We start from the raw sequence: 17,857 nt of genomic DNA, 5'->3' as shown, positions 1-17,857 counted from the left end.
TCTTTAACCACTTTACCCCCGGAGGATTTTGCTGTCTTACGTCCGGGCCACTTTTTGCGATTCAGCGCTGTGCGAATTTAACTGACAATTGCGCGGTTGTGCGACGCCGTACCCAAACGAAATTTACGTCCTTTTTTTCCCACAAACAGAGCTTTCTTTTGGTGGTATTTGATCACCTGTGCGATTTTTACTTTTTGCGCTATAAACAAAAAAAGAGCGTTTATTTTGAAAAAATAACAATATTTTTAACATTTTCAATATGAAATCCCCCCCCCCCAAAAAAAAAATGTAAAAATCAAAATTTTTTTTAAATTTTTGGCCAATTTGTTTTCTGCTACATATGTTTGGTAAAAAAAAATCGCAATAAGCATATTTTGATTGGTTTGCACAAAAGTTATTGCGTTTACTAACTAAGGGAAAGATTTTTGTCATTTTTGGTGTTTTTTTTTTTTTAACGAGTAATGGCGGCGATCTGCGATTTTTTTTTTGCGGGACTGCGACATTGCGGCGGACAGATCGGACCCTTGACTGACATTTTTGACACTTTTGGGGTTACCAGTGACATTACTGCAGTAATCAGTGCTATAAATATGCACTGTTACTGTAAAAATGACACTGGCAGGGAAGGCGTTAATTTTATTGGAGAGGGAGGGGTTAATGTATGCCTGGTGCTTACTGACGTGTGTGGGGGGGGAGGTGACTGAGTGACACAGGGACAGATCGCATGTTCAGCTATGCTGAATCCTGCAATCTGTCACTGTTTGTCACTTAGGAGATCCGCCCACTTTGTTTACACAAGCGGGCGGATCTCCAGACTCGATTCCCCGACGATCGGGGAAGAGCAGCGGCGATCGCCACCGCTCCTCCCCTGGCCCGACTCCCGCTGTGAATGAAAACAGCGGGAGCGCGTCTTCGGCGGCGTGCGAACGCCGCCTACAAGGGGAGGAGTCCAGCGACGGAGGTCTACATCACTGGACGGAATCGAGCCACTTTGCCGCAGTACAGTCCCAGTGACTGGTCGGCAAGTGGTTAAACAAACACAATCTTCCAATGTTAGGATAGGTGCAACGTTTTGGAGTCACGCAGGACCCCTTCATCAGTACCCCATCACATGCCTGACAAAGGGGTCCTGCGTGACTCCAAAACGTTGCCCCTATCCTGATGTGATCCTTTTGCAATAAAAAGTTTCTTCGGACTGCTGTGCAAGATCCCTGGTGTGCTGGTGAATATGTATGTATCTGTGAATGTGAAGGGGGTGATCTGTATACACCCCCATCCGGCTGTCTTTGTAGCTTTAGGCTGGGTTCACACTGATGTGATGCGGGGAACCACAGCCATTCCTGCGTGGGTTCCTGCATCGCAATAGACTGACTCTCTGCAAACCGCTGCATGTGTCAATGTAAAGTTAATGATACCCCAAAATCTGTTCCCAGAACGCAATGCAAACTGTGGAATCGGAACGCATGGGTCTGAACACCCATGCGATCCTATTCCAGTGTGGATCAAAAAAAGGGTCCTGCACCATTTTGGTCTGAATGCGATGCGATTATAATCATACAAATTTTATGGCTGAATTCGGATCACAGACATTGCATGGGATGTAAACATGGCGCGATTTACATGCAATGTCTGCTATCGCATTAATGTGAAGCCAGCCTAAGATGTGAGGTCTGGGGGAATTAAAACTGACTAATTTTACCTCCCCTGCCACAAGTAAAAACTTGGCCTCAAATTAACAATATATTAGGTGTCCACATAATTCCAACATTATTTTCAGACTACATGGAATTTGCAAAGTCATCACTAAGTCTGGGTTCAGTCTAGTGTGATGCCAGAGATTGCATGTGATTCGCACCGCACATGCGACGTCTGTGCAATGTGAATTCAGCTATAAAGTTTGTATGGCTGAAATCGCAGCGTATTCGGACCAGAATGGTGCAGGAACCTTTTTTTTGTCAGCACTGAAATCGGATTACATGGGTGTTCAGACCCGTGCGATCTGTTTCCTGTCCGATTTTACAGTTCACTCTGCGTTCTGTGAACCGATTTGGGGGTGTCATTAAAGCAGTTGTAAACCCGAAAAAAAAAAAAAAAACCTGCAAGACAAAGGCATAATGAGCTAGTATGCATCGCATACTAGCTCAATTATGTATTACTTACGGTACCTTAGAACGAAGCCCCGACACGGACCCCCGGACATCGCTGCGGGCGCTGCCATGATCCCTCGGCATCTCTTCCGGGTTCGGCGACTCTGGCGATGTGATTGGCCGGAGCCGCAATGACGTCACTCCCGCGCATGCGTGCGGGAGTGATTTTTTTCCGGCAAGCTCCCGGCAAGAAAAACTGAAGGTCCCCCTGGACCTTCAGAGCGCATGCGCCACTCGCGTGAGCGGCTGCATGCACTGCAAATATCTCCTAAACCGTGCCGGCTTAGGAGATATTAATTGTACCTACAGGTAAGCCTTATTATAGGCTTACCTGTAGGTAAAAGTGTCAAAAAGCGGGATACTACCGCTTTAACTTTACATTGATACCCGCTGTGGTTGGCAGAGAGCAGTGTGATCGGCCTGCCAGTCTGATGCGATGCAGGAACCCCCACAGGAATTGCTGTGGTTTCTGCATGGCATCAGTGTGAACCCAGCCTAAAGGCAGTGCTGGTGGAAGAAGAGTGGAGGGAGGTCCCGGTGTGATCTGTTATTTGCACCGCTTCTGCACTCTTCCCGCATTGACAAGAACATATTTAATGTTTGTTTCTTACTAGCAAAAAAAAAAAAAATATGCTTGGGGGTTTTGTTAGAGAAATATTTGATGATATAAATGTGTGTGAATGTGGCGGGTGATATTTACCTTGTGGTGACATTCATCAATCATGTGACCATCACTGGAGTCTATGGAGACTGGTATTGCTGGGAAGAATAATTATTGTATCTTGTCAGTCTTTTCTGCAGAGATGTCTCTACTGGCACGATGCTCTGGATCCCTCCCTGTTACTCTCATCAGATGTAAGTGTGCACGGCGTCCCTGACTGTTCAATCTCTGCCTTCATGTGTATGTTGGAATGTTGTATTAGTACTAATGGGAGGGGGGAGATTCCTAACTGTTATAACTCCGCACTGTATATGTCAGAATGCTGTAATAGTATTATGGGGAGGAGCTCCCTGTCTCTTATGACTCCACCCTGTTCTCATATGTATGAGGGAGGAGCCTCAGTATCACTGTTTGTAGGGGGGATCAGAGTACAATAGCAGCAAAAGGCTACATTAGTATATTCTGTATGTTTTCCAAAGAGTCAGCTCTGCCCTCACCTCCCATTCTGTCTTGTCACAGGCTGAGATAGAAAAGCGAAAAGATCTACTGGGGACACACGGAGCGAACAAGAACGACGATGAAAAGGTGCCAACGCTGATGAACTCATATGGGTGCTGCACATTTCTGTAACCCAGACATAACAATCTGCCCATCACATCAGTCTGTACAATAGTAACTAAGAATGACACAGAGTAAAAGAAGTGGTACTGTGCAGAGCCTATACATACTGAATAAGAACAGATACTGAGAATTACACCCAGAATATAGGACAAGAGAAGTGCTACTGTGCAGAGCCTATACATACAGAATAAGAACAGACACTGAGAATTACACCCTGCATACTAGGGATCGACCGATTATCGGCAAAGCCGATATATCGAGGGCCAATATGCACTTTCCCCGATATATCGGAATCGGCCACCAAGGTGGTCAATATTACCGATATTTCAGGAAAGTGCTTGTACTGGAGTGATGCCTGCAGCTAGAGGCCTCACCCCGGTATCGGCGTCCATAGCCAATGGTCGGCTGTCATTAAAAGGAGCGGAAGGGAACGTTCCCCCCCCCCTCCCGCCGCCTTCCGCGGCTCGCCTGGGTCTCCTATCCCACCGGAAGACCCGAGCAACCAACCTGCAAGGCCGCCGAAGACCCGATCAAAGCCGAATTCGGGTCTCCATGCAAAAACCCGGAAGTGATGTCATGACATCAAAACCAGGTACTGGCGGCAGATTCAGAAAAATGTGAGCATTCAAAACAGCCAAACTTGGCATTTTAAATGCTTTTAAGTGCAGAGGAGGGGTTTGGGGTCTTTTAGACCCCCAGATCCTTCCACAAGAGTACCTGTCAAGTGAAATAAAAATTTTTTTTTTTAAATGTACGAAAATATCGGCCGATACTGATACGCGATGACCAAACGATTGGTATCGGCAATAAAAAAACAATATCGTTCGATCACTACTGCATAAAAGACAAGATAAGCGGTACTGTGCAGAGTCCATACATACAGAATAAGAACAAATACTGAGAATTACACCCAGCATACAGGACAAGAGACGTGGTACTGTGCAGAGTCCGTACATCCAGAATAAAGAACATATACGGAGAATTACATTCAACACACAGGGATGTACTGTGCATAATCCATACATACAGAATAAAGAACAGATACTGAGAATTATACCTGGGATATGGGGTGGTACTATGCAGAGTCCATACATACAGAATAAAGAACAGATACTGAGAATTATACCCGGGATACGGGGTGGTACTATGCAGAGTCCATACATACAGAATAAAGAACAGATACTGAGAATTATACCCAGGATACGGGGTGGTACTATGTAGAGTCCATACATACAGAATAAAGAACAGATACTGAGAATTATACCCAGGATACGGGGTGGTACTATGCATAATCCATACATACAGAATAAAGAACAGATACTGAGAATTATACCCAGGATACGGGGTGGTACTATGCAGAGTCCATACATACAGAATAAAGAACAGATACTGAGAATTATACCCAGGATACGGGGTGGTACTATGCATAATCCATACATACAGAATAAAGAACAGATACTGAGAATTATACCCGGGATACGGGGTGGTACTATGCAGAGTCCATACATACAGAATAAAGAACAGATACTGGGAATTATACCCGGGATATGGGGTGGTACTATGCAGAGTCCATACATACAGAATAAAGAACAGATACTGAGAATTATACCTGGGATACGGGGTGGTACTATGCAGAGTCCATACATACAGAATAAAGAACAGATACTGAGAATTATACCCGGGATACTGGGTGGTACTATGCAGAGTCCATACATACAGAATAAAGAACAGATACTGAGAATTATACCCAGGATACTGGGTGGTACTATGCAGAGTCCATACATACAGAATAAAGAACAGATACTGAGAATTATACCTGGGATATGGGGTGGTACTATGTAGAGTCTATACATACAGAATAAAGAACAGATACTGGGAATTATACCCGGGATACGGGGTGGTACTATGCAGAGTCCATACATACAGAATAAAGAACAGATACTGAGAATTATACCCGGGATACGGGGTGGTACTATGCAGAGTCCATACATACAGAATAAAGAACAGATACTGGGAATTATACCCGGGATATGGGGTGGTACTATGCAGAGTCTATACATACAGAATAAAGAACAGATACTGAGAATTATACCCGGGATATGGGGTGGTACTATGCAGAGTCCATACATACAGAATAAAGAACAGATACTGGGAATTATACCCGGGATATGGGGTGGTACTATGCAGAGTCCATACATACAGAATAAAGAACAGATACTGAGAATTATACCCGGGATACGGGGTGGTACTATGCAGAGTCCATACATACAGAATAAAGAACAGATACTGAGAATTATACCCGGGATACGGGGTGGTACTATGCAGAGTCCATACATACAGAATAAAGAACAGATACTGAGAATTATACCCGGGATACGGGGTGGTACTATGCAGAGTCCATACATACAGAATAAAGAACAGATACTGAGAATTATACCCGGGATATGGGGTGGTACTATGCAGAGTCCATACATACAGAATAAAGAACAGATACTGGGAATTATACCCGGGATACGGGGTGGTACTATGCAGAGTCCATACATACAGAATAAAGAACAGATACTGAGAATTATACCTGGGATACGGGGTGGTACTATGCAGAGTCCATACATACAGAATAAAGAACAGATACTGAGAATTATACCCGGGATATGGGGTGGTACTATGCAGAGTCCATACATACAGAATAAAGAACAGATACTGAGAATTATACCCGGGATATGGGGTGGTACTATGCAGAGTCCATACATACAGAATGAAAACCGATACAGGGAGTGTGCTCGGATGGTGACCCTTTATGTTCTCTGTGCAGGTGGTGGAGGCCCGGAGGTTGGTCCAGGTGAGACACTGTTGATATCTGTGTACATGTCAGTCTGTGGTGAGAGTTGTGTGAGTCTTGTATTGTCCCCAGACTGTGGAATGTCACAGCAGACACCTTTTATTACATACTGTAGTCACATGGGCTGGAAAAGTCAGTCCAGTACAACCATAGCAAGAAAAACGACCCCCACCCAAATGATTCAAATGTAAGAAAGGCCTCCAGCCCTCCCCAATTATCCAGACATAGGAAAGACCTTCCCTCTATCAATCCAGACATAAGAACCCCCCCCCCCCAAATGATCCAGACACAGGAAAGGCTTACCCCCCCCCTCCTTCCCCCCCACTTCAGTAATCCAGACATAAAACTTCCCACTTGCGATTCCCCCCCCCCCCCCCCAATAGTATTCTTGCAATACTCACCACGTCTGAATGTATTCTTGTCATGTCTAATGTATAAATCTACCAATCTGATATTTCTTTCCTGATATGAAGGTGTCTGTGCACCCTGATACCGGCAGCACCATCCCTGTCCTCTTCAGACCAGTTGGTAAGTGCCTGATATTTAGAATTTCAATCCATATCAGAACAAATCCCCAGAACAGAGTATAGAACTGGGTGAGTCCCAGGAACATGTATTCATCCAACAGAATGCTGTGCCCTCTACCATGTATTGTGCTGTGTACATATCTCTAAGATGTACTGCGTTGTGTATATCCCCCCTCCCATGTACTATACTGTATACATCCCCCTCCCATGTATTGTATACGTCCCCCTCCCATGTACTATACTGTATACATCCCCCTACCATGTACTATAGTGTATACATCCCCCACCATGTACTGTATACATCCCCCTACCATGTACTATACTGTATACGTCCCCCTACCATGTACTGTACTGTATACATCCCCCTACCATGTACTGTATACATCCCCCTACCATGTACTAAAGTGTATACATCCCCCTACCATGTACTGTAATGTACTGTATACATCCCCCTACCATGTACTATACTGTATACGTCCCCCTACCATGTACTATACTGTATACGTCCCCCTACCATGTACTGTACTGTATAAATCCCCCTACCATGTACTGTACTGTATACATCCCTCTACCATGTACTATAGTGTATACATCCCCCTACCATGTACTGTAATGTACTGTATACATCCCCCTACCATGTACTATACTGTATACGTCCCTCTACCATGTACTGTACTGTATACATCCCCCTACCATGTACTGTACTGTATACATCCCTCTACCATGTACTATAGTGTATACATCCCCCTACCATGTACTGTAATGTACTGTATACATCCCTCTACCATGTACTGTAATGTACTGTATACATCCCCCTACCATGTACTATACTGTATACGTCCCTCTACCATGTACTGTACTGTATACATCCCCCTACCATGTACTATACTGTATACATCCCTCTACCATGTACTGTACTGTATACATCCCCCTACCATGTACTATACTGTATACGTCCCTCTACCATGTACTGTACTGTATACATCCCTCTACATTGTACTATAGTGTATACATCCCCCTACCATGTACTGTAATGTACTGTATACATCCCCCTACCATGTACTATACTGTATACATCCCTCTACCATGTACTATAGTGTATACATCCCCCTACCATGTACTGTATACATCCCTCTACCATGTACTGTACTGTATACATCCCTCTACCATGTACTGTATACATCCCCCTACCATGTACTGTACTGTACACATCCCCCTACCATGTACTGTATACATCCCTCTACCATGTACTATAGTGTATACATCCCCCTACCATGTACTGTACTGTATTGTATACATCCCCCTACCATGTACTGTACTGTATACATCCCCCTACCATGTACTGTACTGTATACATCCCCCTACCATGTACTGTATACATCCCTCTACCATGTACTATAGTGTATACATCCCCCTACCATGTACTGTATACATCCCCCTACCATGTACTGTACTGTATACATCCCCCTACCATGTACTGTATACGTCCCCCTCCCATGTACTATACTGTATACATCCCCCTACCATGTACTATAGTGTATACATCCCCCACCATGTACTGTATACATCCCCCTACCATGTACTATACTGTATACGTCCCTCTACCATGTACTGTACTGTATACATCCCTCTACCATGTACTATACTGTATACGTCCCCCTACCATGTACTGTACTGTATACATCCCCCTACCATGTACTGTATACATCCCCCTACCATGTACTAAAGTGTATACATCCCCCTACCATGTACTGTAATGTACTGTATACATCCCCCTACCATGTACTATACTGTATACGTCCCCCTACCATGTACTATACTGTATACGTCCCCCTACCATGTACTGTACTGTATACATCCCCCTACCATGTACTGTACTGTATACATCCCTCTACCATGTACTATAGTGTATACATCCCCCTACCATGTACTGTAATGTACTGTATACATCCCCCTACCATGTACTATACTGTATACGTCCCTCTACCATGTACTGTACTGTATACATCCCCCTACCATGTACTGTATACATCCCCCTACCATGTACTGTACTGTATACATCCCTCTACCATGTACTATAGTGTATACATCCCCCTACCATGTACTGTAATGTACTGTATACATCCCTCTACCATGTACTATACTGTATACGTCCCTCTACCATGTACTGTACTGTATACATCCCCCTATCATGTACTATACTGTATACATCCCTCTACCATGTACTGTACTGTATACATCCCCCTACCATGTACTATACTGTATACGTCCCTCTAACATGTACTGTACTGTATACATCCCTCTACATTGTACTATAGTGTATACATCCCCCTACCATGTACTATACTGTATACATCCCTCTACCATGTACCATAGTGTATACATCCCTCTACCATGTACTGTATACATCCCCCTACCATGTACTATACTGTATACATCCCCCTACCATGTACTATACTGTATACATCCCTCTACCATGTACTATAGTGTATACATCCCCCTACCATGTACTGTATACATCCCCCTACCATGTACTGTATACATCCCTCTACCATGTACTATAGTGTATACATCCCCCTACCATGTACTGTACTGTATACATCCCCCTACCATGTACTGTACTGTATACATCCCCCTACCATGTACTGTATACATCCCTCTACCATGTACTATAGTGTATACATCCCTCTACTATGTACTGTATACATCCCTCTACCATGTACTGTACTGTATACATCCCCCTACCATGTACTGTACTGTATACATCCCCCTACCATGTACTGTATACATCCCCCTACCATATACTGTACTGTATACATCCCTCTACTATGTACTGTATACATCCCTCTACCATGTACTGTACTGTATACATCCCCCTACCATGTACTATAGTGTATACACCCCCCTACCATGTACTGTATACATCCCCCTACCATGTACTGTATACATCCCTCGACCATGTACTGTACTGTATATGTCCCTCTACCATATACTGTGTCATGCATGTCCCTCTCTTGTGGACCATGCTATGTACCCATCTCTGCCATGTGTACCCCTCTGCTCTGTACTGTAACTTATGCAGTTGAGTCTTCCCCTGTAATAAATATAACTCAGCACCTTATAAACCATATTTTGGCCCTTGTATGTAGATTTTCACATGAAATCTTTTCTTGGTATTTCAGCGTACCTGTTCATGGGAGGTCCAGCGGTGAGTACACACAGTTGTTTGTCTGACAGATGTGTAGATGTGTGAATTGTCTCCTTTCATGGCCAGGCTGGGTAGGTGAATTATGTACAGCTCCCTCTGTTTCCCTTTATAGATGGTCTGCACGTTAATGCCACACCAAAGTGCGATGTCTGCGTTCATCTCTCAGGTAAGATAATTCACTAAGCTGCTCCAGGGCCCTGAGGACGTCTACATGTATGTAACGTGTTCCGTGTGTTGTAGCTTTTCTTCCAGGCGTACAGTGCTGGATTCACAGTGATGAACAGGAATCTCTCGGGAAAGGTCAGTACTGGCCTGGGGAAGGGGAATAATTGGGGTGATATGTGACCTGACCTAACTTCTGTTTCCTACAGACCAAGAGATCGCAATCCCAGCATCCTCTCTACCTGTCTGGGTCCGCACTTTACGTGGCATGTTTTGGGGTGAGTCTTCTATCCCTGCATCCGCTGCACCTATCTGTGTCCGCACTGTAACTAGCAAGTATTGGGATAATCTTCATCTATAATAAACACTCTCTATACTTAGGGTGAAGATTTATTTTTCTGTTGTTTTCTGATCAGCCAGAAATGTGGACTTTTTTTTTTCCACCATTCTTAACCACTTCAATACCAGACACTATTACCCCCTTCCTGCCCAGGCCAATTATCTGCTTTCAGCACTGTCACACTTTGAATGGCAATTGTGTGGTCATGCAACACTGTACCCAAATTAAATTTTTATCTTTATTTTCACACAATTAGAGCTTTGTTTTGGTGGTATTTAATCACCACTGGGTTTTTTAATTTTTGCTAAATAAAAAAAAAAATGAAAATTTTGAAAAAAAAAAAATATAAATATAAAAAATAAAATTTTGCAAATAAATAATCGTTCTTCATTAATTTAGGCCAAAATTTATTTGCTTCTATATTTCGGTGAAAATAACCCAAATCAGTGTTTATCATTTAGTCTGTAGGAAAGTTATAGAGTCCACAAACTATAGTATGTGTCTGAAAATTGATCAATCCTGATGTAGTGACGCCCTATCTCATTTCTTGAGGCCCAACAAATGCCACAACAGTACAAATATCCCCCAAATTACCCCTTTTTTGAAATTAGAAAGTTCAAGTTATTTAGTAAGAGGCATGGCGAGTTTTTTAAAGTTGTCATTTTTTGTCACAGTGTTTTGAAATATGAAGAAATTAAAAAAATTATTTTTTTCACAATTTATTTATTTGTTTTTTTTACATACTGTCACCAGTACAGTATAGTGACCAGTGACAGTATGTAAAAAAAAAAAAAAAAAAAAAAAAATTCATACTCATTGTTTTTTTTTTTGTTTTTGTTTTTGTTACACACTGTGACCAGAGCAATACAGTTTTACCATAGTAACATTGTACTACTCTAGAGACGTGATCATGATTTTTTTTCTTTACACATTGAGCCCCGGTTCACACTTGTGCGTGTGCGGGGTTCGCATGTAATGTCGGAGCGCACTGCTCCGACATTACATGCGATCGGCTGTGCGGTGCGAGTTTAGCCATACAGTTTGTATGGCTAAATTCGCGCCGCAGCAAAGACGCACAGGACCCTTTTTGGAAGCCGCATCAGGATCGGATCGCACATCGGTTCACACTTGTGCGATCCGATCCTGTGCGAACTGCACGATCGCACTGCGATATGCGATCAAACTGGGGGTGTCAAGATTACATTGACACCCCCAGCGTATCGCATATGGCAGTGTGAACTGCCGGGGGTGCGTGTGCGATGCGGGAACAGGCTGCGGATTCACAGACTTCCCGCATCGCATAAATGTGAACCGAGGCTGATTGTTTTACCAGTGAAGTTTACTGGTAAAAGCAACCATTTTTCGACTGAATGAAATTGATTCATTCAGTGGGTTTTGTTGTGAATAGCTGTGATTGGTCACATCTACTCACATGGTACAGATGGGCTGTGATTGGCCCAGTTTGTACCAATCACAGCTAGCAACACAATTGTACACAATGAATGGCATGAAAGGAAGCCATCCATTGTTTACAATTGTCATGTGATCTGTGATCTACCCGATCTGGGAGGACAGCATATGACGTCCTGCCAGGCTGGGTGGGAACTGGTTGAGCTGGGTATACATGGATTGAAAGTCTGCCAGTTACGAAGGGACTGGACAAATTTCGATCTGTGTGTCGCCCTCCTGGTTTGACAGAAGCCGATCGTTAGAACGGGACGGCTTGAAAACTTTCTTCAATCAGAGACTTGCAGCCAAAAGACCTGCAGCGCTGATCAGTGTATTTTGACAGCGCAGAGTCCCCACTGTCGGAATACCCAAGTCCCTTAGGGGGGATGCCTGCATCCCACTTGGTTGTGTGATTACAGGAATCTGTTAGTTTGTTAGCTGGCAGGCTGAACGGAAAGAAAACAAAATGTGTGTGTACCCTTCTTTACAGTGGCTGATGGGGGGGGGGTTACAGCTTGTGGTGAAGATATATTTTTTTACACTACATGGATACATCACTGTTGTCATCTGCAGGCTATGCCACTCTATGTTGTGAAGAAGTTGAAACTTAGTGGTCCATCAACAAAAAACTTTATTGGTAGAATATTGCCTCCGCCGCTGTTGGGTAAGTAAGGGGTATGTGAGCATGAATGATGTGAGAGTGCTGCGTGAGGTGTGTGAGCGCAGTGTGTTAGTGTGAATGTGGTGTGTGTAAAGTGTTTGTTACCCTAAAAAAAATAAAAAATTAGATCCTGTTCCTTTAAGGCCCCGTTCACACTGGGGCGACGCTTCTTCCCGGGGCGACCTCTTAGGTCGCGGCGTGCTGCTCGCACCGCGACCTCGGAGCGGCCGGCACAGACTTCATAACATTGAAGTCTATGCAGGTCGCTCCGGGTCGCCCCAAAGAAGCTCCAGACCCTTTTTCTAAGTCGGAGCGACTTGTGTCGCTCCTATCAGAACGGGTCCACAGCTTCTCTATGCCAGGCGACCTGGTGGTGGAGTGTTAATCACACTGAAGTTGAAGATATTTCTTTGTTGCTGAGCACCAATTTGATTTTATCATATATGGACATTCAAAGATTTATGTTTTGGACTTTATGAATACACCTTTTCATCCGTTATCCAATTGTTTGCTGGTTTGCAATTAGATGTTTGGATAATTTATATTGTTTTAGCGCACCCATTTTTTTCATCAATGTGTGGACAGTATGTGAGTGCAATGTGTGGACAGTATGTGAGTGCAATGTGTGAGCAGTATGTGAGCGCAATGTGTGGACAGTATGTGAGTGCAATGTGTGAGCAGTATGTGAGTGCGATGTGTGAGCAGTATGTGAGTGCAATGTGTGGACAGTATGTGAGTGCAATGTGTGAGCAGTATGTGAGTGCAATGTGTGGACAGTATGTGAGTGCAATGTGTGAACAGTATGTGAGTGCGATGTGTGAGCAGTATGTGAGTGCAATGTGTGGACAGTATGTGAGTGCAATGTGTGAGCAGTATGTGAGTGCAATGTGTGGACAGTATGTGAGTGCAATGTGTGGACAGTATGTGAGCTCTATGTGTGGACAGTATGTGAGTGCAATGTGTGGACAGTATGTGAGTGCAATGTGTGAGCAGTATGTGAGTGCAATGGGTGAGCTCTATGTGTGGACAGTATGTGAGTGCAATGTGTGGACAGTATACAAGTGCAATGTGTGGGCAGTATGTGAGTGCAATGTGTGGACAGTATGTGAGTGCAATGTGTGAGCAGTATGTGAGCGCTATGTGTGGACAGTATGTGAGTGCGATGTGTGGACAGTATGTGAGTGCGATGTGTGGACAGTATGTGAGTGCAATGTGTGGACAGTATGTGAGTGCAATGTGTGGACAGTATGTGAGTGCAATGTGTGGACAGTATGTGAGTGCAATGTGTGGACAGTATGTGAGTGCAATGTGTGAGCAGTATGTGAGTGCAATGGGTGAGCTCTATGTGTGGACAGTATGTGAGTGCAATGTGTGAACAGTATGTGAGTGCAATGTGTGGACAGTATGTGAGTTCAATGTGTGGACAGTATGTGAGTGCAATGTGTGAACAGTATGTGAGTGCGATGTGTGGACAGTATGTGAGTGCGATGTGTGGACAGTATGTGAGTGCGATGTGTGGACAGTATGTGAGTGCAATGTGTGGACAGTATGTGAGTGCAATGTGTGGACAGTATGTGAGTGCAATGTGTGGACAGTATGTGAGTGCAATGTGTGAGCAGTATGTGAGTGCAATGGGTGAGCTCTATGTGTGGACAGTATGTAAGTGCAATGTGTGGACAGTATACAAGTGCAATGTGTGGGCAGTATGTGAGTGCAATGTGTGGGCAGTATGTGAGTGCAATGTGTGAGCAGTATGTGAGTGCAATGTGTGGACAGTATGTGAGTGCAATGTGTGAGCAGTATGTGAGCGCAATGTGTGGACAGTATGTGAGTGCAATGTGTGGACAGTATGTGAGTGCAATGTGTGGACAGTATGTGAGCTCTATGTGTGGACAGTATGTGAGTGCAATGTGTGGACAGTATGTGAGTGCAATGAGTGAGCAGTATGTGAGTGCAATGGGTGAGCTCTATGTGTGGACAGTATGTGAGTGCAATGTGTGGACAGTATACAAGTGCAATGTGTGGGCAGTATGTGAGTGCAATGTGTGGACAGTATGTGAGTGCAATGTGTGGACAGTATGTGAGTGCAATGTGTGAGCAGTATGTGAGTGCAATGTGTGAGCAGTATGTGAGTGCAATGGGTGAGCTCTATGTGTGGACAGTATGTGAGTGCAATGTGTGAGCAGTATGTGAGTGCAATGTGTGGACAGTATGTGAGTGCAATGTGTGGACAGTATGTGAGTGCAATGTGTGAGCAGTATGTGAGTGCAATGTGTGGACAGTATGTGAGTGCAATGTGTGAGCAGTATGTGAGCGCAATGTGTGGACAGTATGTGAGCGCGATGTGTGGACAGTATGTGAGTGCAATGTGTGGACAGTATGTGAGTGCAATGTGTGGACAGTATGTGAGCTCTATGTGTGGACAGTATGTGAGTGCAATGTGTGGACAGTATGTGAGTGCAATGTGTGAGCAGTATGTGAGTGCAATGGGTGAGCTCTATGTGTGGACAGTATGTGAGTGCAATGTGTGGACAGTATGTGAGTGCAATGTGTGGACAGTATGTGAGTGCAATGTGTGAGCAGTATGTGAGTGCAATGTGTGAGCAGTATGTGAGTGCAATGGGTGAGCTCTATGTGTGGACAGTATGTAAGTGCAATGTGTGGACAGTATACAAGTGCAATGTGTGGGCAGTATGTGAGTGCAATGTGTGGGCAGTATGTGAGTGCAATGTGTGAGCAGTATGTGAGTGCAATGTGTGAGCAGTATGTGAGCGCAATGTGTGGACAGTATGTGAGTGCGATGTGTGGACAGTATGTGAGTGCAATGTGTGGACAGTATGTGAGTGCAATGTGTGGACAGTATGTGAGCTCTATGTGTGGACAGTATGTGAGTGCAATGTGTGGACAGTATGTGAGTGCAATGTGTGAGCAGTATGTGAGTGCAATGGGTGAGCTCTATGTGTGGACAGTATGTGAGTGCAATGTGTGGACAGTATACAAGTGCAATGTGTGGGCAGTATGTGAGTGCAATGTGTGGACAGTATGTGAGTGCAATGTGTGAGCAGTATGTGAGTGCAATGTGTGGACAGTATGTGAGTGCGATGTGTGGACAGTATGTGAGTGCGATGTGTGGACAGTATGTGAGTGCGATGTGTGGACAGTATGTGAGTGCGATGTGTGGGCAGTATGTGAGTGCAATGTGTGGGCAGTATGTGAGTGCAATGTGTGAGCAGTATGTGAGTGCAATGTGTGGACAGTATGTGAGTGCAATGTGTGAGCAGTATGTGAGCGCAATGTGTGGACAGTATGTGAGCGCGATGTGTGGACAATATGTGAGTGCAATGTGTGGACAGTATGTGAGTGCAATGTGTGGACAGTATGTGAGCTCTATGTGTGGACAGTATGTGAGTGCAATGTGTGGACAGTATGTGAGTGCAATGTGTGAGCAGTATGTGAGTGCAATGGGTGAGCTCTATGTGTGGACAGTATGTGAGTGCAATGTGTGGACAGTATGTGAGTGCAATGTGTGGACAGTATGTGAGTGCAATGTGTGAGCAGTATGTGAGTGCAATGTGTGAGCAGTATGTGAGTGCAATGGGTGAGCTCTATGTGTGGACAGTATGTAAGTGCAATGTGTGGACAGTATACAAGTGCAATGTGTGGGCAGTATGTGAGTGCAATGTGTGAGCAGTATGTGAGTGCAATGTGTGAGCAGTATGTGAGCGCAATGTGTGGACAGTATGTGAGTGCGATGTGTGGACAGTATGTGAGTGCAATGTGTGGACAGTATGTGAGTGCAATGTGTGGACAGTATGTGAGCTCTATGTGTGGACAGTATGTGAGTGCAATGTGTGGACAGTATGTGAGTGCAATGTGTGAGCAGTATGTGAGTGCAATGGGTGAGCTCTATGTGTGGACAGTATGTGAGTGCAATGTGTGGACAGTATACAAGTGCAATGTGTGGGCAGTATGTGAGTGCAATGTGTGGACAGTATGTGAGTGCAATGTGTGAGCAGTATGTGAGCGCTATGTGTGGACAGTATGTGAGTGCGATGTGTGGACAGTATGTGAGTGCGATGTGTGGACAGTATGTGAGTGCAATGTGTGGACAGTATGTGAGTGCAATGTGTGGACAGTATGTGAGTGCAATGTGTGGACAGTATGTGAGTGCAATGTGTGAGCAGTATGTGAGTGCAATGGGTGAGCTCTATGTGTGGACAGTATGTGAGTGCAATGTGTGGACAGTATGTGAGTGCAATGTGTGAACAGTATGTGAGTGCAATGTGTGGACAGTATGTGAGTTCAATGTGTGGACAGTATGTGAGTGCAATGTGTGAACAGTATGTGAGTGCGATGTGTGGACAGTATGTGAGTGCAATGTGTGGACAGTATGTGAGTGCAATGTGTGAGCAGTATGTGAGTGCAATGTGTGAGCAGTATGTGAGCGCAATGTGTGGACAGTATGTGAGTGCAATGTGTGGACAGTATGTGAGTGCAATGTGTGGACAGTGTGTGAGTGCAATGTGTGGACAGTATGTGAGTGCAATGTGTGAACAGTATGTGAGTTCAATGTGTGGACAGTATGTGAGTGCAATGTGTGAACAGTATGTGAGTGCGATGTGTGGACAGTATGTGAGTGCAATGTGTGGACAGTATGTGAGTGCAATGTGTGAGCAGTATGTGAGTGCAATGTGTGGACAGTATGTGAGTGCAATGTGTGAGCAGTATGTGAGCGCAATGTGTGGACAGTATGTGAGTGCAATGTGTGGACAGTATGTGAGTGCAATGTGTGGACAGTATGTGAGTGCAATGTGTGGACAGTATGTGAGCTCTATGTGTGGACAGTATGTGAGTGCAATGTGTGGACAGTATGTGAGTGCAATGTGTGAGCAGTATGTGAGTGCAATGGGTGAGCTCTATGTGTGGACAGTATGTGAGTGCAATGTGTGGACAGTATGTGAGTGCAATGTGTGGACAGTATACAAGTGCAATGTGTGGGCAGTATGTGAGTGCAATGTGTGGACAGTATGTGAGTGCAATGTGTGGACAGTATGTGAGTGCAATGTGTGGACAGTATGTGAGTGCAATGTGTGGACAGTATGTGAGTGCAATGTGTGGACAGTATGTGAGTGCGATGTGTGGACAGTATGTGAGTGCAATGTGTGAGCAGTATGTGAGTGCAATGTGTGGACAGTATGTGAGTGCAATGTGTGGACAGTATGTGAGTGCAATGTGTGGACAG

The 17,857-nt window shown here is 44.5% G+C and overlaps 1 protein-coding gene across 1 annotated transcript in view; it reads left to right on the top strand.

The window, feature by feature from the left end:
- SFXN4 (sideroflexin 4) overlaps positions 1-17,857 on the top strand; it is a 31,733-nt gene that overhangs the window by 515 nt on the left and 13,361 nt on the right. Inside the window, exons 2-10 of the mRNA XM_082268846.1 lie at positions 2,937-3,002; positions 3,328-3,393; positions 6,242-6,268; positions 6,742-6,796; positions 9,978-10,003; positions 10,116-10,169; positions 10,244-10,303; positions 10,375-10,443; positions 12,528-12,618. Coding sequence (XP_082124972.1) covers positions 2,937-3,002; positions 3,328-3,393; positions 6,242-6,268; positions 6,742-6,796; positions 9,978-10,003; positions 10,116-10,169; positions 10,244-10,303; positions 10,375-10,443; positions 12,528-12,618 — 514 coding nt within the window. The remainder of the gene's footprint in view (positions 1-2,936; positions 3,003-3,327; positions 3,394-6,241; positions 6,269-6,741; positions 6,797-9,977; positions 10,004-10,115; positions 10,170-10,243; positions 10,304-10,374; positions 10,444-12,527; positions 12,619-17,857) is intronic.

This window comes from Pelophylax lessonae, assembly GCF_965119305.1.
Source record: "Pelophylax lessonae genome assembly, chromosome: 9".
Classification (NCBI taxonomy): domain Eukaryota; kingdom Metazoa; phylum Chordata; class Amphibia; order Anura; family Ranidae; genus Pelophylax; species Pelophylax lessonae.
This window is presented reverse-complemented; position numbering and strand designations above follow the sequence as displayed.